A 23,078-nucleotide genomic window follows, 5' to 3' on the forward strand; every position below is an offset into this window, starting at 1 on the left:
GTTAATTATAACAGTTGTAAGCTTTATAAAAATTCTAAATATAAAATGCCTTTCCCACAGTTTGGCTGTTCAATACCTTTATCTGCCCATCATCTGTTTTCTATGGTAATTTTTTTAAATTTGAGGTGAAATCGAGAGGTCCGGTGAAATTGGCTCTTGAAATGTTTACCTACTACTAATTCATCCCTTCATTTATGGTGCTTATTATGTTGTCCAGCCATATTCACTTGCTTGAGCTTTTAAATATTTCGGCCTTAATAAAAAAGAGAATACTTGGAATTTTACGCAATTGCAGTTTAACTAATTTTTGTTGCCGTATTTTCCTGTTCTACAGCTGGTCCATCAATCCTATCTGCTGTGTCATACACCAAACGACCTCAAGCAAACAGTGTAGAAAGTGACCAGAAGGAAGAGTGGAACAAGGACATTGCTCGCAAATTAAGTAGCACCACTGTAGGTTCCAAGGGGGATGTCCCTGCCAGCCCACTTTCAGGTCTAGAAAGGAAGAAATCCTCAACAGGGCCCAATGTAAGCAGCAAATTCATTTGATTGAGCTGTTTGTTGCTTTTTGTTTTGTTCCAAGCAGTTTTGCCGTTCTAATGCTGTTAATGAACAAATCGTGTACTAAGTTAATTAAAACAGATGTCTAGGTGTGAAATGAAGGCAAAATTCTTCTTTCCCTCCTGTTCATTGTGTGTTTTTATAGGGGTGTAGTCTATTGGGCGAAATCCTGGGACTTTTATCAAGCTCACTGCTTTCTACTCCTCTCAATGTTATTGTCACATTATTTGAAATGATGGCACTGATTTTCATACGTGATATCCAGTCAACAGGTAACAAACGTTAGCCTCCACAGTTGCAGACCATTTACAATACAGTTCTGCAGAAAAGGTCATGTACAGACAGAAAGTAATATGCATGTACTATACATGGGAAGTTTTCTTCTGGTAATCTTCTGGTTAATAGTGCAGAGTGAGAATGGGATAAATGTAGGATCAGGTCAGCCAGAATGAAAGGATAATGAAAGTTCCAGGCACGAGTTTAATATTAGCTGGAACGCAACTAGTAAGTGGATTTTACTTGGAATTGATGTGAGGTACCAAAATGAAAGACAGGTCTTTTTTTGACAAAAATAGAATTTTAATCACGTACAATAAGTAAATAAAACCCATTCCTCAAGCATATTTAGTAGCTAGAACAAAATTATAAAACTTGACTGTTAGCATAATAGTTGAATTGATGACTTATTTCCACGCACTTTTATTATATGCAATATCTGGAAAATTATGAAAATGGTTACATTTCTGTTACATTTTAAATTGCAAAAATCGAAATCTAAATTTCTGAATGTTTTTGTAAAACTGTACCTACTTCATTTCTTATGTCAGAACAACATGGTTCCTGGTATGACGAGAAGAAACACTTATGTCTGTGAACGATCCACTGGAGATCGATATTCTGCTGTGCAGAACGGAAAAGACAGCAGGTGAGAATCCATAACAAAACAATATTGTCAGATCTCGGTGTTTTTCTCAAAATTAAAGCAAGTAAAGAGCTATAAAGAGCAAATGAAAACCATAATAAATGTAGCAGGTATGCATTAATCGAAAACAAATGAGTGCAAAATGCGTACTTTGGGAAACAAAAACAGAGATTCAACTAAATGAGACCAACATTGGAATGTACACCAATGTTCAGCCAAAACATTATGACCTGATCAGCCAAAACATTATGACCACCTGCCTAATATGCTGTTGGTCCTCCGCATGCAGCCCCATTCGCAGCAGGGTGCGATGCACTGTGTATTGTGACACATTCCCCCCATGACCACCATTAAAATTTTCTGTGACTTGTGCCACAATAGACCATCTGTCGGTTCGGACCAGACGGGATTGCCTTCATTGCCCTCGTGCATCGATGAGCCTTGGGCGCCCAACACCCTGTCACCAGTTTGTAGTTTGTCCCTCCTCGGACCACTGTCGGTAGGTACTCACCACTGCTGACCGGGAACACCCCACAAGCCTTGCAGTCTCAGATATGCTCTGACCCAGTCGTGTGGCCATAACAATTTGGCCCTTGTCAAAGTCGCTCAGGTCTTTACTCCTGCCCATTTCTCCTGCATCCAACACATCAACTTCAAGAACTGACTGTTCACATGCTGCCTAATATATCCCACCCCTTGACAGGTGCCATTGTAACAAGATAACCAATGTTATTCACTTCACCTGTCAGTGGTCATAATGTTTTGGCTGATTGGTGTACATGGTAAATAACAATTTAATTTGAAAAATATCTTGTAAGGAATAGTGTTGATGAACTAAAAATTGTTTTGAATCTTCTTATGTTGGCAATAGGTGATTAAGATTCAAGAGCAATATTTTTCCATACACAAATGAAAGTGTTATGATTAAATACCACCAATATTTGTTCCATAAAACTGATCTCATTCTCATATTTACTTATTTATTTTGCTTTTTATTTGTTTGCTAAATGTTTAAATGATGCCTGTGTTTGTTCCATAGAGGAAATAATTTTGTGCTCATATTATTATAATTTTAACTCTTCCCATCTTTGACAGCATATGAGAATGTGTTTGGGCAATGTTATAAAAGTAGAATGAGATTCAAATCCATATATTAATCGTGACAAAATGGAGCAGGTTAAATTTGGGCATTCATAATGGCATAGTACAATGCAAAATGCATGATTCAGTGTTATATTGAGACAACAAGGAGGTTAAATTTCATTTTGTTTAGCTCTAGTCTTTTAATGCAAAATAAATTAGCATTCTGCACAGCTAACGGGCTTCAAAATTAAGCATGCCATTACGAATGTAACCATTAGGAAATGATGTGCACTGACATGCTGAGAAGAGATAGACTAGATAAGATGCCATTAGAAAAGAACGGTTGCAGTTGAGCATATGAATGATAAATAATTAGGGACAGTCAGCACATCAATAATATTGAGAATTCAATTTTTTTCAAATAAAAAAATAACTAAAAAAAAAAGAATATTGGTGTTCTGTTTTCTGTGGGCATTTGATGGCACATGGCAATGCTGATAAAGTTAAGATCCTAGTTTTAAAGTAAATGTGAGCTCACGGTAAAGATTTTGTGTAAAGGAAAACGAATGCATGCTGTTGAATGAATGTGGCTTGAACTATCTGAATGTAAAATAGCAGCTCCCATGGCAATCTATCATTGCCAGGGATCTTCTATTATAAATAGGCTTAGTTTCAAAACTTGCAATAACGGGATAACTTGGCAGGGTAGTAGTTTGGACAGATAACTGTCAGATGAGGAATGTGTTTGCATGAGATAGGGTGCAGAGGCAATTGATTAGGATCTTGCCTGAGATGAAAGATTTCAATTTTGTGGAAAAATTAGATCGGCTATTTGTTTTCCTTGGAATGGAAGAGACTGACAGAGATGTACATAAGGAGCAAAAGACAGGGGTAGATGGTAGTCAACATGTCCCCATAGTTCGGGTCTAAGAATAGAGGACATGCGTTCCGATAAGAGTTTTAGAGGGAATCTGAGGAAGAAATCTGACACCCAGTGAATAGATGGAATTTGGAATGCACAACCTTAATAGATGGTAGAGGTAGATGGTCTCTCAACATTTAAAAAGCACCAAAATAAGCATTTGGATCTCTGAGACATAGAAGGCAACAGACCAAACATGGGTAAATTGAATTAGTTTAAAACAAAGTTCAACATGGACGTGATATGCCAAAGCACCTGATTCACTGTTGCATGGCTCTATGAAAATTAACCAGAGAATTATAAGATGTATTGTACATAGAGAAAATAATATATCTATTAAATTTTAACATTTTGCAAGATGCAGATAAATGGAGGTTACGTGAACACAACCGTTTAGAACTGGCCTTCGTTTCCATACATCATGACCCTTTACAGCGCCTTTTAGTATAATGTAGATAATGGTTAGAAACATAGTTAACAAGAGTTTTTTTAAAGCACCAAATGTGTAAATGGCCCATTTAAAATACAGGTATAAGAAAAATGAATTTCCAGAAATGGAAGAAAATTAAAATGTGTTGCATCGTGTTTCAGTGCCCACGTTACGCTAGATTATATAGTTTATGTTGTAGGTTAATAAACAAATTAGTCTTGGTCCACCTACTCTTATCCTTGTGTAGGGATTTTGTTGGGACCATGAGTAATATGTACTCATGTAGTATGTACGAGGATCACAGAGTATATATATTTTTTAATTTCTGGATCCGGGTATTTTCTGTTACATTTTGGCCTCTATCTTTCTTTTGCCTAAAACCATAAGCCTAATTGAAATGTCTGCTTGTGCAAGCAGTACTTCCACATCCATCGCAAGTCCTGCAGGATCTTCTGGGCTACCTTCAGCACGGCCCCGACACCAGAAATCCATGTCAGCTTCTGGTCATCCAATTAAGGTCAATTTGCCTTCCATAGAAGATGGGAGTGAAGGTTATCGCCCCAGGTAAATATCTACAGGATTCCAAACATAGAACATTCCAGCAAAATGAGACCCTAACTTAAGAAAGGGTGGCACGGTGGCGCAGCGATAGAGCTGCTGCCATACAGCGCTAGAGATCTAGGTTCTATCCCTAGGGGCTCCGGTTTCCTCCCACACTCCAAAGATGTTCAGGTTTGTAGGCTAATTGGCTTGGTATAATTGTAAAATTGTTCTTAGTGTGTGTGGGATAGTGTTAATGTGCAGGGATCGCTGGTCGGCACGGACTCAGTGGGCCGAAGTGCTTGTTTTGGTGCTGCATCTCTAAACTAAACTAAATGTGAGCACTTTGGCATTGTGGATTAAAAAAATCATCTGCTCTGATATTTTCTTATTTGAGATTTGTAGCTTGCACAGTTTTTTACCAATTGAAGTTGCAAATGAAGCTAAAAATTTGGGAAAAAACTCTTCCATTGTAGTATAGTTAAAAATAAAATTCAAATTCATGCCCATATGCTGACTACCTTTGAGATTGGGATAGATTTTTATTCAGCAGAGAATGTTTTTTTTAAAGTTAATAATTTAATATGGTTTCTCCTTAGTTGTGGCTTCATTCGAGCATCCACATATATCTAAATGATTGATATCCCTTTTCTCTGTGTATATAACAGAACAAGCCAAAGATGAAATCAAAACTAGAAATACTTAGATTCTTTGGAGACAAAAAGAGAGTTAATATTTCAAGTTCATGATATTTCAACGTAGCAAAATACTTGTACACAGATATTACTAATTGTAAATAAGTAGTGAAGAAAAATAACAAAGACAAGTATTTAGTTCTTGTATTTGTTTCCCACGTTGTATTAATGTAAATGAGGGTTTGCTTTAAATGCATGGACTTTAAATGTGGAATAAAAATAGTTAATTTAACAAGACTTCTTTCTGGACCAGTTAACAGCCCATCACGCTTCACGGTAAAACTTAGCTTTTTGAACAAATTTAAACCACATTTTTACATTGTTTTTAAGGATTTACAAAGGTCAGCACAGTGGTGGTAGGTTGATTGGCTTTGGTAAAAATATACATTGTCCCAAGTGTATAGGATAGTGTACGTGGGGTGGGGGTGGGAGGATCACAGATCGGCGCGGACTTGGTGGGCCGAAGAGCCTGTTTCCGTGCTGCATCTCTAAACTAAACTAAACTACATAACAAATGCAGAGAAAGTATGTTGAACAATGGAACATTGTTCATCAAACCATGTTTGTCAAAAATGAAAGGCACACACAATAGATTACAACTAGTCTCAAATGTTTTTTTTCCTTAACTCAGCTCTGGAGCCCAAAGGGTACCTGCTGCTTCCCCGTCTGCACATAGTATTAGCACTACAACTCCCGATCGAACCCGCTTCCCTCGAGGCAGCTCTAGCCGAAGCACTTTTCACGGTGGGCAGTTACGGGAACGGCACACTGCAACGTACAATGGACCGCCAGCTTCACCAACACTGTCACATGACACTGGTGCCCTGTCTCAAGCCCGAAGAGGAACTTCTACCGGTATAATAAGCAAGATCACATCCAAATTTGGCCGCAGGTAGGTTGTCAATTGTTTCAACTTGTTAATAGTCCTTTTATGTTTAAGATATAGGTAACAAAAAATTGTAATAACCCCTCAAGCACAACCCACCCCTATCTAATTTGGAGGAAGGCACCACTTTCTGGCAGCAGACTTACTATTTTGGTTCTGAACTAAAAACAGTAGTTGAGAAGATCCTTTGGGTTTAACTCAAGATAACCTGTCCATCTGCAATCAGTTCATAGGTAAGTAAGGTGAGTGCAGAATTAATTCTTGGTTTCTGGTTTTATTAGAACATTTATTTGATGCATAAAAAACATGCATGTAAAGAAATTTGATTAAATGCTTTTTCTAGCCTTGGTTCAATTTGTTTTTCTTTTGATTGCTCATCCTGTCAGCAACTAATTCACCAGTAGAAGACCCATCATCTCATCAGTTCCTTCAGTTCATTCTAGAATTTTCTAAGCTTTTAATCGGCAAGTCCCCAACTTTTCAAATCCATTTTTATAACAGTAGTTTGTCATCCTTCATCTTACCCCAGTTATTTTACCATTATCTTACAGTTGATTTTATATACTTCCTCTTATTGATGAATGAAGGCTAAAAAAAATCTGCTTGCCTCGAGGCAGCTCTAGCCGAAGCCCTTTTTACAGTGGGCAGTTACAGGAATGGCACACTGCAACGTACAATGGACCGCCAGCTTCACCAACATTGTCACATGACACTGGCGCCCTGTCTCAAGCCCGAAGAGAAACTTTGGGCTATGACAGAGCTTTGGCAATACTTTATTCAGAGATATAGATTAATGCAATAAGTGTAGAGAGCACATATCAAACCACCAATTATTTCTAATAGAGGTGTGTGTACATTCAACTAGCATTTATTGTGAATTTAGCCAAACATTTGGATACTGTGGAGTGATGTGAAGACTTTTCTTTACTGTGTAAATACTTTGTTCATCTAATCTTCATGGATTCCTGTGATAGTAACAGAAAAAGAAAGAATAGGTATTTGGCTTTAATGGTTGCAATAGTCAAGTCAAGTCAAGTCAAATTTATTTGTCACATACACATACACGATGTGCAGTGAAATGAAAGTGGCAATGCCTGCGGGTTGTGCACAAAAAGAATTACAGTTACAGCATATAAATAAAGTTAATAAGTTACTATTAGTGTCGACAAAAATTTAGTCTCTGGGGTTATAAAAGTTGACAGTCCTGATGGCCTGTGGAAAGAAGCTCCGTCTCATCCTCTCCGTTTTCACAGCGTGACAGCGGAGGCGTTTGCCTGATCGTAGCATCTGGAACAGTCCGTTACTGGGGTGGCAGGGGTCCCTCATGATCTTGCTTGCTCTGGATCTGCACCTCCTGATGTATAGGTCCTGCAGGGGGACGAGTGTAGTTCCCATGGTGCGTTCTGCCGAACGCACTACTCTCTGCAGGGCTATCCTGTCCTGGGCAGAGCTGTTCCCAAACCAGACTGTAATGTTGCCGGACAGGATGCTCTCTACAGCCCCAGAGTAGAAGCAATGAAGGATCCTCAGAGACACTCTGAATTTCCTCAGTTGTCTAAGGTGGTAAAGGCGCTGCTTAGCCTTACCCACCAGTGCGGCAATGTGCGTTGCCCACGTCAGATCCTCTGCGATGCGGACTCCCAAGTATTTGAAACTGCTCACCCTATCCACAATAGACCCATTTATCTCCAGTGGCGTGTACGTCCTTGGATGTTTAGCCCTTCTGTAGTCCACAATCAGCTCCTTTGTTTTAGTGACATTCAAGAGGAGGCTATTGTCCTGACACCAGAGTGCCAGATCAGCCACCTCCTCCCGGTAGGCCTTCTCATCGTTGTTGGAGATCCGGCCCACCACCACAGTGTCATCAGCAAACTTGATGATGGAGTTTGAGCTGAACCGGGCCCCACAGTCATGTGTGTACAGGGAGTACAGTAGGGGGCTAAGGACGCAGCCCTGGGGGGATCCTATGTTCAGGGTGAGGGAGCTAGATGTGTGTTCCCCCATCCTGACCACTTGGGGCCTGGCAGTGAGAAAGTCCAGGACCCAGGCACACAGAGGGGTGCTAAGCCCCAGTTCCAGCAGCTTCTCAACCAGTCTGCTGGGGACTATTGTGTTGAATGCTGAACTAAAGTCAATGAACAGCATCCTCACATAGCCCCCCTGGCTGTCCAGATGAGAGAGAGCGGTGTGTAGAACCTGGGAGACCGCATCATCCGTGGACCTGTTCGGACGGTATGCGAACTGTAGTGGGTCCATGTTGCGAGGAAGAAGGGCGCAGATGTGCTTCTTGACTAGCCTCTCAAAGCATTTCATGACAACCGAGGTGAGGGCCACCGGTCGGTAGTCATTTAAACACGCTGGAGAGGCATTCTTTGCACCGGTACAATGATGGATCTTTTGAAGCATGCAGGGACCATGGACTTTGCCAAGGAGAGGTTGAATATTGTGGTGAGCACTGGAGCAAGCTGAGTAGCACAAGACTTTAGTACTCGCCCAGATATACCATCTGGGCCTCCAGCTTTCCTCGTGTTCACACGCGTCAGAGCCCACCTCACCTCATGCTCGGACACCGAGAATGTGTGCACATCCCCGGCGGTGGATCCCCCTCCAGCCTCGCTAGCCAGCGCCCCTTCGGTGCTGTTTTTAGACGGCGAGCTGGTGGTGTTACCCGTCTCAAACCGTGCGTAAAAAGAGTTCAGGTCATCAGCTAAGGAGGAGCCGGCACTTCCGGTTGAGGGAGTGCTGGACCTGTAGCTAGTTATAGTCCGTAGCCCCTGCCAAAGGCGCCTGGTGTCCTGCTGCTCCATCTGTGACTCCATCTTGTCCCGGTACCTCTTTTTTGCGTCCTTCACTGCCCTTCGCAGTCGGTAGGACTCTCCCTTGTAGTGGTCCATGTTGCCGGATGCCAGGCCGGAGTTGTAAGCAGCGGTGCGAGCATTCAAGGCCACGCGAATAGACCTGTCCACCCAGGGTTTTTGATTAGGGAAGATACTGACCCTTACCGTGGGGATGATGGTATCGGCTATTGTGGCAATGAAGTCCGTAACCGCTTCCGCAAACTCATTTACGTCTCTGGAACTTTCTTGGAACATGTTCCAGTCGACTTCGCTCAGTGCATGGCCTCTGAATGGACAGCCCACTGCTTTACGCCCCTCGTCACTGTCGCTTCCCGTACTATCCGTTGTTTGTACTCCGGCAGCAGGAAAATGGCAGCGTGGTCAGATTTCCCAAAAGGAGGGAGAAACGGCTTTGTAGCCTTTCCTGAACGGCGTGTAGCAGTGGTCCAGAGTTCTTTCCCCCCTGGTGACACACGTGATGTGTTGGTAGAAGTTGGGCATGACCTTTTTGAGATTTCCCCTATTGAAGTCTCCAGCCACCAGCACAGCCGCATCAGGGTTCTTGTTTTGGTGTTGACACAACACATCGTGTAGGGTGGACAGTGCCACGTCGGTGTCCGCATGCGGTGGGATATAGACGGCTGTGATGATCACCGAGCTGAACTCCCGGGGTAGGTAGAATGGTCGGCATAAGATAGTTAGATGTTCCAGGTCCGGCGAGCAGGAACGAGAAAGCGTCTTAATATTTCCAGGATTGCACCAGTTATTATTGGTCAAGAAGCAGACTCCTCCGCCCTTGGATTTCCCGGATTCTTCCGTTCTGTCCGCCCGGAAAACAGTGAAGGACTCGGATGGGCAGATCACCTGGTCAGGCACCAGCGGGGTCAGCCATGTTTCGGTCAGACAAAGGATGTTACAGTTCTTTATGTCCCTCTGGAATCTGATCCTTGCCCTCAGGTCATCCAGCTTGTTCTCCAGGGACTGGACGTTGGCCAGAAGTATGCTGGGCAGAGGTGGACGTAAGGCTTGGGTTCTCAGCCTGTTCCGAATCCCCCCTCGCTTCCCTCGGTGTTTTTTCCGACTTTCCCACTGACCTGCGCTCCCACTGCTGCTGCCGCAGTGAGCTCCTTTGATGATCTCTATCGGTATATCAGTGAGTAGTTTCCTGTTTAATAGTGCTCCAGTAGCGCTCGAGTTTAATTTTACGAGCGTTTCCCGGTCGTACATTGGTTAATGCTAAGTGCTAGCACACGCTAGAGCACTTAGGGATAATTTTAAAGTAAACATACCAGTTTAAAACGCACAGTTCCCGCAGAGCTACCACGACGGCGACTGGACTGGACCGCGCCATCGCTTGGCGTACTTCTGTGTGTACTTCTCTGAAACTTTTCTATTGCATGTACTACAATTTCAAATGTGGACTTAGTCAAAGAAACTATATCAATGATTGTGTGTAGATTATTTTATAAAAATGAAGCTGACAGTTTTCTAGTCTTCACTGACAATCACGCCATGTGTTTGAAACTGAAGACATGTATCTTCCACTACCCTAGAACATTCATTAGATGAATTAAAAACAATTAGTTTGCTTCATAATCCACCAGACGAATACATTCTGATAATGAACATAGTTTCACAGGCCATTTTAATAATATTGTGAAAAAAATGAGTATCGGACACACCTGGTCATCCATTCATCAATGTAGCAGCTGGATATGTAGTACGATATTTAAAAAAACAAGTGTTCCAGGAACTAACACCTGTTAGCATGAAACATGATCTGACATGTGCAATTGCTCCATATTGGCAGTAGTTCTTATGAAAATAAGATTAGGAACAAGTTAAACTTAGCACAGTTACATTTTATTGACAGAGTTGGACAAAGCAAAAGAGTCTAAAAGTTATTTTTGGTTAGTTCCCTCAACCAGATGATCCCTCACAGAGTAAATGCAGTCAAATGGGAAACCGGGGCACTTGTTGCTGCTTAAAAAAAAGACACAAAATGCTGGAGTAACACAGCGGGTCAGGCAGCATCTCTGGAGAAAATGGATAGGTGACGTCTCTTAGGTCGGGACTTTTCTTCAGAACTGCATCTGCAGTTCCTTTTCATTACACTTGTTGCTGCTGTTGGATTCAAGTGATGGTTAACAAAATATGTGCCCAAACATTGGGGCAAATTTGCCCTCTTTAATATTTAAATCGTCCATTGAGAGTTTGGAGCCTGTGTTTGTGCCAATTTCCTGTTGAAATTGGGCCAGGTACTTTCTGTTATAATTCACCATGATGAAGGTTTCTGTAGATTATGTGCACAATGACATTGGTTTTATTTAACTAACAATAGAAACTATGACCAAAAAGTCATGGTTAATGATCCTTGTAAGTAGATGTACACTATGCAGACCATAATGAACAATGTGTGAATTTAAATGATCAACCACCTCCAGCACATTTTTAAAACTAATGTATAATTTTAATCAAAAATCAGTGCTAGTTGCCTTGTGCAGAAATGGAAGGTTCTGTGAACTACTATCAGCAACCCCCTCTTATCCCCTATTTCCTCTTCTCCATTCACCCTCATCTCCTCAGTTGTCACTGAGAGATCCGTTTAAAAGTACCAACCCACTTCCTTTGCATCGATGAATGACATGGCAGCTGCAAGTCCAGCAACTAGTTAGGAATCTGTGGAACTCCAAATTAGCTTTTAATATTTTTGCTGGGGAGCATATCACAACAATGATCTCTTAAGTCAGGAACTGCGATTTCCAATTTCATATGGGTGCAATATGTAACACTTTGCAGCCCCGAGATGCATTAGGTTCAATTTCTAAGCAGTGGACTATGATCATGCATCTAATTGTACACACCAAGTTGAAGTACATCCGTACTTAAGTGATTCTTTAGATTATGTCCCATTACTAAAAACAGATTTTGAGACACCATCCCATCCCAATGTCTCAAGGGAGTGAGTCTGCCAAACATGGTTGTTCAGACTATTTTGGAATGAGTTTATTTCTTTTGAATAGGAAAATAACTGCAGATGCTGGTACAAATCGAAGGTATCACAAAATGCTGGAGTAACTCAGCAGGTCAGGCAGCATCTCTGGAGAGAAGGAATGGGTGACGTTTCGGGTCGAGACCTTTCTTCAGATTGTTTCTTTTGAAGATAAAGGCTGAAAATGGATAACCTACTTACCCCATCTTTTCAATCAGACTGTTCCAGTTTGTAACCACCCTCTGGGTGGGGAAAAAAATACTCTTCCTCAGATGCACTTTAAACCTGTGTCCACTGGTGTCAGACATCTCTGCCATAGGGAAAATATCCTTGCTATTCACCCTGACGGTATCGCTCAGAATTCTGTAGACCTCTGTCAGGTACTCCTTTAGCCTACTCTGCTTCAAGCTTCAGTACAGTTGCATCTTTCCTCGAATGTGGTGACCAGATCTACACACAATACTAACCAATTCTGTTCCCCCTGTTAATCCAAGCAAGCATCTCATAATGTCTTCACCACTTTATCTAGCTGTGCTGATCTATTGGCCTTTGCATAATCTCCCTTTGATCTTTAATACTTCTGTGCGCTACCATTCATGGTGCATGTTCTACCCTTTCTAGATCTTCCAAAATGCATCATGTAACATTTATCAAGTTTAAAGTCTATCTGCTGTGGTCCTGCCTACATACCGTTGTGATCATTGTCATTCTGTAACCCAAAGTGTATAAAATGTCTGTAGTGTATAAAATCATGAGAGGAATAGATCGGGTAGAGTCTCTTGCCCAGAGTAGGTGAATCGAGGACCAGAGGACATAGGTTTAAGGTGAAGGGGAAAAGATTTAATAGGAATCAGAAAGGTAACTTTTTCACACAAAGGGTGGTGGGAGTATGGAACAAGCTGCCAGAGGAGGTTGCTGAGGCTGGGACTATCCCAACGTTTAAGAAACAGTTTGACAGGTTTGGAGGGAAATGGGCCATCCACTGGGAATAGTGTAGCTGGGACATGTTGGCTAGTGTTGGCAATTTGGGCCGAAGGGCCTGTTTCCATGCTGTTTCACTCTATGACCCTAAGACTACCCTCCTCACTAACATCAACGCACTACATAATATCTATGTATTTTGGAATAGAAAGTGACATCTAAACTTGCCTTGCGATCGTAACTCCTCCAAGTGATGCCACAGCACCATCGCTAGGATAACGTTAAAGAGATTTTGACAAGTTTACGTTCAAGGTTCTTTTATAACTCTGGATGTTTTCATGTGCAATCCGGACAGGAAGTATGCATAGGCAATATTTGCATAAAGGCACAAAGCAAAACATCACAAGGCATTTCTTGCGAGGCAACTCTCCCCGTCTCCTCCTGATGCTCCAGTTTCCTTCCACATCCCAAAGACGTGCGGGTTTGTAGGTTAATTTGCCTCTAAATTGCCCCTCGTGTGTAGGGAGTGTAAAGTGGGATAACAGAACTAGTGAGAACGGCTGATCGATGTTCGGTGTGGACTCGGTGGGCCGAAGGGCATGTTTCCCTGCAGTATCTCAAAACTAAACTACCAAATTTTATCTGATAGAATTGCAATCCTATAACAGGATCGTACTATAGCTCACTTGCCAATTTGAAATCAAAATGTAATTTGTTTTGTTTTTATGAAATCTGGGAACAGCGTGTAATGCATTCCCATAACTGATCATAAAATGTTTGAATGGGTAACAGAAATATGATTTCGAATACATTCAGTTTGTATTGATGGGATGAGTTATGTGATGTGCCTACATTATTACTTGGATGTGCATAGTCAGATCAGTTTACACATGCACAATTTGTGTTCAGCCTTTCTTTGCAAAGGCTTAATATTTATTATTGAGTCCCAACATATTTGTTAGGACTGTAACTATCAATTGTAACTTTTCTTCCATCCATTTATTAAATACAATGTAATCACTGAAGCTGAGACACATGCTGCTCAGCTTCTGAATGACGCAGAATTTATCCGATGTAAACATTCAAAATTGAGATATTTTCCTTAATAGCAAGTAAATTGTATTTACATTGGTTGTATATTTTGATTGATGAACCAAAAATATGGAGATATAACGATAGTTTCGAGAGCAGTATTTAGCTCTTTCTTTGTGATTGAGTTGGTAAGGTCATGAGCTTATTGTCTTTTCATCTGGATTATGTTACATTACTCAGTTTTATTTCCTTACAAAATCTAGTCATATGTATCTCCCTTGTTCTGCAACAAATGACAAATCTCTGCAAATGAAAGCAGTCAGATGATTTACTCTTAGCTTATTCAGCCAATATTTCCTGCCAATATTGCATTAGGTGCAAGATTACAGTACTTTGATTAAGAAAAAATGCGAACAAATCAATTTACTTGCATTCTCTCCTGCACCTACATTACTGTCTATTTCTGCTCCATGTTTTGCATTTTAACCTTGCTGCTGTGGCCATTTCTTGAATATGATCTGCATTAATCACAATTCAAAGTTTGCTGTAATACTTTTTTTTTGTACAACACAATATCATCATGTAATCAAACTACTGCTTTTGAGGTGCAGTTTGTTGTTTTTAATCAAAAAGATGAAGTAGTCTGCTCCAGGAATGCTTCTCGGATAATATACAAGAAGAATTAATGTGTATTTTTATTTTGTGGTGTTTGCATAGGAAGATATTTTCTTGCATCCTGCAATAATTGAGGTAATTGCAAGGAATTACTAACCAAACTGTATGTTCGTCACTAATTTTTAAACAATTTGCAAGTAAACTGAAAATATACTTAAAATAATTCCAGATTGAGACCAAAATTATTTTGAATTATGTATTGGTGAGCAATTCAAGATTCTTGAAAAATGGTTGGAAGTTGAAACTGTTAAATGCATTCAAACACCATGTTTTATTCCTCAGTATGTCACTGCAAGTTGTGTAAAAAATGGAATGGTTTTGTGTTATGAGGATTATTATTTTCTTTTAACATAATCTTGAAATGACAAAATGGGAAAAGGGCAAGCAAAAGTATAGCTGCAATTTTATAGTATGTTTGGAAAAATTGAAACAAAACAAAGGTACATATTTCCGGATACACACTAACCCCACTGCCCTGAACTGCCTTTAGGGATGTGCCTGTAATGTGATGGGATCTTTCACATGTACAGGTAAAGTAGAAAACCTTCATTTAATGATAAATGAAAAAGTTAAAATCTGGACGCAGCATTCCCTAAGAATCCTCACTTCAAGGGATACAACCTGAATGACCCACTGCAGATTAGTGGAAAGAATACAGTACACCCTCTTTTTAACGGACCCCTTTATAACGGACGGACCTGCTGGCGCTGCCCCGGCTCGCAAGGTGCACCAGAGAGCCCTTCTCCGCATGTTCTCATTGATGTGGCTGTTGTTGCGACTCATGTAATGGCTCCTGTGGACAGCGCTTTCCTCAGGCCACCACCACCGACGGGACATTCTTGGTCACTGTGGGGCTTCCTCCCCTTTCACCGGCTGCCGCTTCTTCCTATCATTATCGCTTTGTCTACCTGCGCAACGTGGGCCCTCCCTCCGTCACTGCCTCTTTCTCCTCCTCCTCTGCCCACTCAGCCTCCCTTCCTCCACCGTCGCGTCCTCCTCCCCCGGAGTTGCCGACATACTCCACCTTGGAAGATATCAGGTGACTGCAGGGGAGGAGGTGGCAGGGCAGCGGTCAAGGCAACGGGCAGAGGGGGCTGAGTCCCACAGTGACCGAACACATCCTGTTGGAAACGGCAGCCTGAAGAAAGCACGTCCTGTCGGGGGATACAATATGAGCAGCAACAACAGCCACGTCAACCTGTGAAGAAGGGCTCATTGGCGCAGACCTGCAGCATCGGTACCTAATTTTATGGTGAAACCACATTGAGAGGAGTAACTCAGCAGCCTGAATCAGTGTTCCCCAGAAATGCTGCCTGACCCACTGAGTCACTCCAGCACTTTGTGTCAATTTGTGTCTTAACCATCATCTACAGTTCTTTGTTTCAACTACATACAATGATAAAACCTTACTCGGTTAGTGTTGACAATCATCAACAACAATGGACACGTTGCACCTTCCCCCCCCCCCCCCCCCCCCCTCCCCTCCCCCCCACCCAGGATCCATTATAACAATGGTTTGCTGTACTGCCAAATAACCAATGGAATCGTATATGGCTCACTTTGTGGGAAATGGGGACTAAGGAGAGCAAAGTTGTACCATTTAGTATCAGCAACGAGAGTTATGTTCTTTGAGAAAAATCAGCTCCATCCTGACACTCAGTAAAACACAATAAACTAATTGAAGTTATAAGGTTTTTCAGCAGAAATGTTGGTTTATTAAGCTGATAATGGATTATGCTAATCAGGGTACTATGATCAATTTTAGTTTGCCTCATTGCTTTTAAGTCATAAACAAATAAAGTTCAGCTATCTGGTCAAATTACTATATTAATGCTAAGTAGAAAAGTTGAGGATGCAGTTTTGACTAGATTTCTTTCTTCAAGTCAAGTCAAGTCAAGTCAAATTTATTTGTCACATACACATACTCGATGTGCAGTGAAATGAAAGTGGCAATGCCTGCGGGTTGTGCACAGAAATAATTACAGTTACAGCATATAAATAAAGTTAATAAGTTACTAAACATAGCACAAAAAGTGTCGACAAGAATTTAGTCTCTGGGGTTATCAAAGTTGACAGTCCTGATGGCCTGTGGGAAGAAGCTCCGTCTCATCCTCTCCGTTTTCACAGCGTGACAGCGGAGGCGTTTGCCTGACCGTAGCATCTGGAACAGTCCGTTACTGGGGTGGCAGGGGTCCCTCATGATCTTGCTTGCTCTGGATCTGCACCTCCTGATGTATAGGTCCTGCAGGGGGACGAGTGTAGTTCCCATGGTGCGTTCTGCCGAACACACTACTCTCTGCAGGGCCATCCTGTCCTGGGCAGAGCTGTTCCCAAACCAGACTGTAATGTTGCCGGACAGGATGCTCTCTACAGCCCCAGAGTAGAAGCAATGAAGGATCCTCAGCGACACTCTGAATTTCCTCAGTTGTCTAAGGTGGTAAAGGCGCTGCTTAGCCTTACCCACCAGTGCGGCAATGTGCGTTGCCCACGTCAGATCCTCTGCGATGCGGACTCCCAAATATTTGAAACTGCTCACCCTATCCACAATAGACCCATTTATCTCCAGTGGCGTGTACGTCCTTGGATGTTTAGCCCTTCTGAAGTCCACAATCAGCTCCTTTGTTTTAGTGACATTCAAGAGGAGGCTATTGTCCTGACACCAGAGTGCCAGATCAGCCACCTCCTCCCGGTAGGCCTTCTCATCGTTGTTGGAGATCCGGCCCACCACCACAGTGTCATCAACAAACTTGATGATGGAGTTTGAGCTGAACCTGGCCCTACAGTCATGTGTGTACAGGGAGTACAGTAGGGGGCTAAGGACGCAGCCCTGGGGGGATCCTATGTTCAGGGTGCTTTTGTCCTCTTGCTTTGAACCTACTTACTCAACAAAGATTCCATAACATGAATCTTAAATAAAGAATTATCGGTTTCCATGTTCTGAACTATTGCATTTTGATTGTTTGTGTTTGTTTTTTTTAAGGTTGCATTTCTGTCTTCTTGTCATGTAATTGGGATCTAGATTCACAACACCATTCTTCAGACTGCTAATTTGTTATCTTGTTTCCTCTACTTGCATTGAACCTTAATTCTGATTGCTTTTGAGGGGCCCAAGTGAAGGTGAAGGCAGTGGCAGAGCTGACACTGCAAGGTGAGGAGAAGTGCTATTATTCTCATGTGTAATGATTACTTTGGTTGCTGAAATTATATTGGTGAAGGTCACCATTTTTAACTTTAAAGCATCCATTTTCATGTTGGATGGGATGGGATGGAGTGAAAAAGGAAACCAACCTCATCAACCAATTTAGAGTAAATATTTTCTCTACAATAACACAATTACACATTTTAAACTATAATGTTCGTCTTTAAACATATCTATGATAAAGAGGCTCTTCTGATAGTTCATCCTCGCCAAAACTGGTGGTGAAATATTTAATGGAAACTGATCTATCGAACAAAATGACACGTTGGGGGAGTCCAGAACCAGGGGCCACAGTTTAAGAATAAGGGGTAGGCCATTTAGAACAGAGATGAGGAAAAACTTTTTTAGTCAGAGAGTTGTGAATCTGTGGAATTCTCTGCCTCAGAGGGCAGTGGAGGCCAATTCTCTGAATACATTCAAGAGAGAGCTAGATAGAGCTCTTAAGGATAGCGGAGTTAGGGGGTATGAGGAAAAGGCAGGAACGGGGTACTGATTGAGAATGATCAGCCATGATCACATTGAATGGCGGTGCTGGCTCGAAGGGCCGAATGGCCTACTCCTGCACCTATTGTCTATTGTCTATTGTCTATTACACTTTGAATAAAATAGTGGGCCAATTGTTGTTAAGCAGCAATATACAAATGGTATTCTAACGAGCTGAAGATAAATTATATATTTTAAAGTGTGTACAAATAGGTAGTTTTGTGAGCCACTTTGCCCAACCTTTGTTACCAATGGCCACTTCTATTTAATTAATACAGTGAAATATCCTTGCACACAGTCACAGGATAATTAAGAAACTACATTTGAGACTGAGAAGTGTTAAAAGATTTTAAGATGGGGCCGGGAGGATGAATACTAAAAAGGTATGCATTAGCGTGCATGTTAAAGTCGGAAAGCAAGGTAGGAAGTTTCAGAGAAAGGACCTTTGGCAGTTGAGGGAGAGTTGAAGGAGCACAGATTTTAGAGGGTTATAGGGTTGGAACAATTTACAGAGAGAACGATTTAAAATAATATTGAGATTTTTTTTTAAATCGTCACATGCTTAATCAAGACTTCATCAAGAATAGGTAAAGTGGGTGGATGGCATTTGATGTGTTAATGTTCAAAGGAGAATTTTTAATGACGAAACTTACTGAAGGTATGGGAGGTCAGCCGCTAATGTGTTACAATAGTTAGGACAAGGTGTTCAGCAGCCAAAGAATAGAGGCAGAGGCAGAGTTGGATTCCATTAAAGATATAGCATTCAGTGGTATTCATATGAATTTGTGATCAGAGTTGGAGCAATAGAATTGATTTGTGGCAGTGGATGTTAAACAATCAGTCTTCTTGGAGATGTTGCAATGCTCAAGAGAGGGGGTGACGAGGTGTTGGATTATGTCTTTGGCATATTGTAGTAACAGAGATTCTGAATGATGTTGCAAAGGAGCAGGATGTAAATTATTGCTGGTAGGGGGTGGAGTGGCAGCCATGGATAAATCATTAGGAAGACAAAAGGTAAGAGAGTGGGAGAATGAGAAAAGGCTTATTTCATCTCAGCTGTATGAAGAGAGGCAGCCTCGCAACTCACAAGGGTATTCTTGACTGAAATTTGAATCAATGCTAAAGACTCCTTCAGAATATGAGACAATTTACAGGAATTACCATGTGTTGTTTTATATTGCTGACTCTGGTTTCATCGTCAATTCAATAGGTCATGGGTTGAATTTTAGCCATGCGATAGGCATCATTTCATCAATCTATAATATCAGGTGGAATACAGTAGAACATTTTTTTTTTTAAATCTCTTATTACAGGCCATATCATTATACCGAGATCTTATCTTTGGCCCTAAGGGAGATTTTATTATTGCCAGTATAGAAGTTCAAAATTCACTGAGATTCAATGATAACAACTATCATTGAATCATGCATATCTGCAATAATTACTTTTGATTACAGTTCAAATTCAAGATTCTTCCATCCTGGTTGGAGGATTTTGATTAATGACCCGTTGCCAACATTTAAAATTATTACCTTCCAAAACATGTTGAAGTAGAACAGGAATATTTGATATGTACAATATAAAATTCTTCATCTGCACTAAGTGACAGGAGATGGAAATATTAATATTTAAATCCTCATTCTAATCCATTGATATGCAAAATTTGTTGGAAAAACAGCAGTAAAGTTATGATCCCTAGATTTAGTAGGTTAGTGAATTATCAACAATTTAACGTTAGGTGGAAATATGCCATTTCTAATTTGCCAAACAACTTTGGTCCTATCCAATGGTTTTAAGCAAAGGAATACACTTGCCTGTTCATGTGAAAGAGTTAGGTTTACATCATTAATGAAAATAAATCCAACACACAATTCAAGTCATAAAGGCCTAGTTATTTAATTTGTAGCTCTTACATATCAGCAGATCTGGAAAGTCCGTAAAGAGCACAATAAAATTGGAGTTTAAAAAAAATAAATCACCAATATTGTGTCAGAATTACCATGAACAATACTGTCATTCTTAGGATCCAGTTCTCAAAGCAAAACTATTTTGACACTGCAAAATGAATATTGTATGGATTTTGGAATGCAACACAAGAATAATTTGAAACATGACAGTAATAGTAACATAATTTTGCAGGCCGAAGGTTTTATGGAATGGAACTCCATGGTTCATAAAGTTACGTGTGAATTTACACCGAATGCATGTTGTAAAACAACTGATAGAGATTGAATGATAAGAATAATCACTAATTTCATTACTGTCATACTGGGCCATTATGCATGTGGCACCAAGTGAAATTTGGTCTTTTTCAATCCAGCAATTAATATTTGAAGTCAAATTACTATGAAAGCCCATCTGATACTCCTGGTTGTGAGAATGTAGCTGCTAAAATACTTAATGGTTCATTAATATTTATATATTTCCCAAATAGCTTTAATTATTTTAAGTAGAATGAAGAAAATTATTCGAAAACGGGTTTATTTTGGATTTGTCATTTATATTAAATGTTACAAAGATAGAAGCGTTTAAAATCATTCTTAGCATAATCTAATGACAGCACTGAAGTTAGTATTTTAAATGTTAATTTAAGAGATGATTACTAATGGTTCACATACAAAGCTCTCATGGAGCTAATTGTTTCTATAAATTGGTTTCCAGTGGAGTGCTAAATTAATCTGCATTATGCTCTTAACCATACAATGGAAGTCTAGATCAAGGCAAATCTAGTTTGGTCTTAATACACCTTCCTTGGAGCAAAGGCCAATAATAGTGACACTATATATCAGAACAAGTAATGATTTAAACATCATTAAGAAGTATCTGAGCTCATATATTAATTATGCAATATTCTTTAAATATAGCACTGTTTAGTATCTGCATATCAACATTTTAATTATCCAAAGGTAAAAATACTGAAGCTGGCCGAAAAATATGTTTGCTGTGTTTTAATAGAGTTTGCTTTAAATTACCACTTTCTGCTGCTGAAGATTGCAGGTTGATTTGCAATAACTGCTTTGCAGGATAAATCTATTTCGTTAATAAGTGAAAGTAGTTTTTAAGAGTTGCAATGTATTTTGAGTAACTTAAATGTATTTTGAAATGGGATAAGACCATATTTGTAAAAATCAAGCAAAGAATCTATATGTATGTTGTACCTAAACATCAAAGGTATGTCTCTACTTTCAGGAGTATGTCAGGAGAATCAAAAGATAAAGAAAGGGATGACATTAAAGATGCAAAACCAAGGTCTTTGAGGTTCACGTGGAGCATGAAGACCACTAGTTCAATGGATCCCAATGATATGATGCGGGAAATCCGAAAGGTGCTGGATGCTAATAATTGTGACTATGAGCAACGAGAAAGGTTCCTTTTGTTCTGTGTTCACGGCGATGCTCGACAGGATAACTTAGTTCAATGGGAAATGGAAGTCTGCAAGTTGCCACGTTTGTCTCTAAATGGTGTTCGTTTTAAGCGAATATCAGGAACATCTATGGCATTCAAGAACATTGCATCCAAAATTGCGAATGAGCTGAAGTTGTGAAGAAAAACTGTAATTATGAGATCAGGGAAGTTTCTGGTATGATATACAGTTCACTCCTGAATGTACTGGTATTATTGCTAATGTGCGTGAGTTTGGCCACCGATCCCACTTCCTCTCTCATACCAATAAACGGTTAGAAATTTCCGTCGCAATAAGGTTATATATATTGTGATTATAAATTGTAAAACCTGGATCCGTATGGCTTATTGTGAATTAGCTTTAATGAATTGTGATCTTATTTCCACATATACAGGTATATTGAGCATTGTCACAGCTTATGTTCATATAGTTGTACAATAAAGAATAATACCTAACACCTACAGCTATTGTATAGTTGTGTCCTGATTTATGTACAGAAATGCTCATTTTAATGTTCCATGTGTTTTTTGAGCTTGAAGTTCTTTAGCACTAACTACATTTTTGAGTGTTAGATAAATAAAGATTTTTGACTTCATGTTAATGAAAGTTAATCTCTCCCTTCCACCCTGACCCAAAGCAGAAGTCATTACGATCTTTTAAATTTGTGACCTGAAAGTCCAATCTGTTCTCTCCACATTATACTATTGTCATTAATAGCACAAAATAGCTTTTGGGAAAGTTGTCTCAGGAATTATCAATCATCTTTGAGGATAATAGTCCTCTTCCTTTCTTTTTGAGCTGTATGGGTCTACAAATACCCATCATTCACATTTTAAAATTCTTGTATAAAATAGTAAAGCTTACACATTAAATGGTATGATTTCCTGACCCTCCGGTAATTTCCTATATTGATAGTTTACCAGATCACCTGTATTTATTCCAGGACAGTATACCTGTAATGTGCATTGTAATTATTAGGCCTTCACCAATTAAAGGATTTTTTTTCCTTTATAACTAGTGAGTACAATGTAAAACCACTAGTACTGGTACATTTAATACATGTTTTGTACCAAATTAACCATGTAGGTTAATTGTGCAATTGTATTTTATGTTGTAATTATTGTAATATTAGCATTTGACCCTGTCTGCACTCGTGTGACAATTTGGAAAAGTAATCAAGCTCTGTCAATATACATGTTGTGATCAGATCGACACTCTGATTATCAGAAGGTAATCTAAATCTTTGTATGGTTGCATAAAAATGCAAGAACATTAGGTTGAAGCTTTGGATTGTAGATACTCTGTAATGTAGCTTTCCTGTGGCAGTTGTGTTTCAGAATGACATTGATCTTGCTGCCTTAGAAGATGCTTGGACAGTTGTACTTGCCCCTCCCCTTTATGTTTATTGAGAGGAGCTCAGTGCAAGGTACATGGGTACATTTTCAATGGTGCACAATATTAAAACCAATTTGAAATGACTTGAACATGGAGTAAGTT

At 40.2% G+C, this 23,078-nt stretch overlaps 1 protein-coding gene across 2 annotated transcripts in view; it reads left to right on the plus strand.

Annotated features, from left to right (window-relative positions):
* The window catches only part of mark1 (MAP/microtubule affinity-regulating kinase 1), a 140,473-nt gene extending 117,409 nt beyond the window's left edge, over nt 1–23,064 (plus strand). The window contains exons 13-18 of one of the 2 annotated variants that reach the window (XM_078404929.1): nt 335–528; nt 1,389–1,486; nt 4,336–4,482; nt 5,785–6,045; nt 17,600–17,644; nt 21,368–23,063. In XM_078404929.1, coding sequence (XP_078261055.1) covers nt 335–528; nt 1,389–1,486; nt 4,336–4,482; nt 5,785–6,045; nt 17,600–17,644; nt 21,368–21,722 — 1,100 coding nt within the window. In that variant the 3' untranslated portion in view covers nt 21,723–23,063. Of the gene's footprint in view, nt 1–334; nt 529–1,388; nt 1,487–4,335; nt 4,483–5,784; nt 6,046–17,599; nt 17,645–21,367 lie in introns of both variants that reach the window. The other variant, XM_078404930.1, reaches the window with a different exon arrangement.
* Nucleotides 23,065–23,078: the final 14 nt, after the last annotated feature.

Source organism: Rhinoraja longicauda, chromosome 9 (genome assembly GCF_053455715.1).
Source record: "Rhinoraja longicauda isolate Sanriku21f chromosome 9, sRhiLon1.1, whole genome shotgun sequence".
In the NCBI taxonomy this organism is placed as follows: Eukaryota; Metazoa; Chordata; class Chondrichthyes; order Rajiformes; family Arhynchobatidae; genus Rhinoraja; species Rhinoraja longicauda.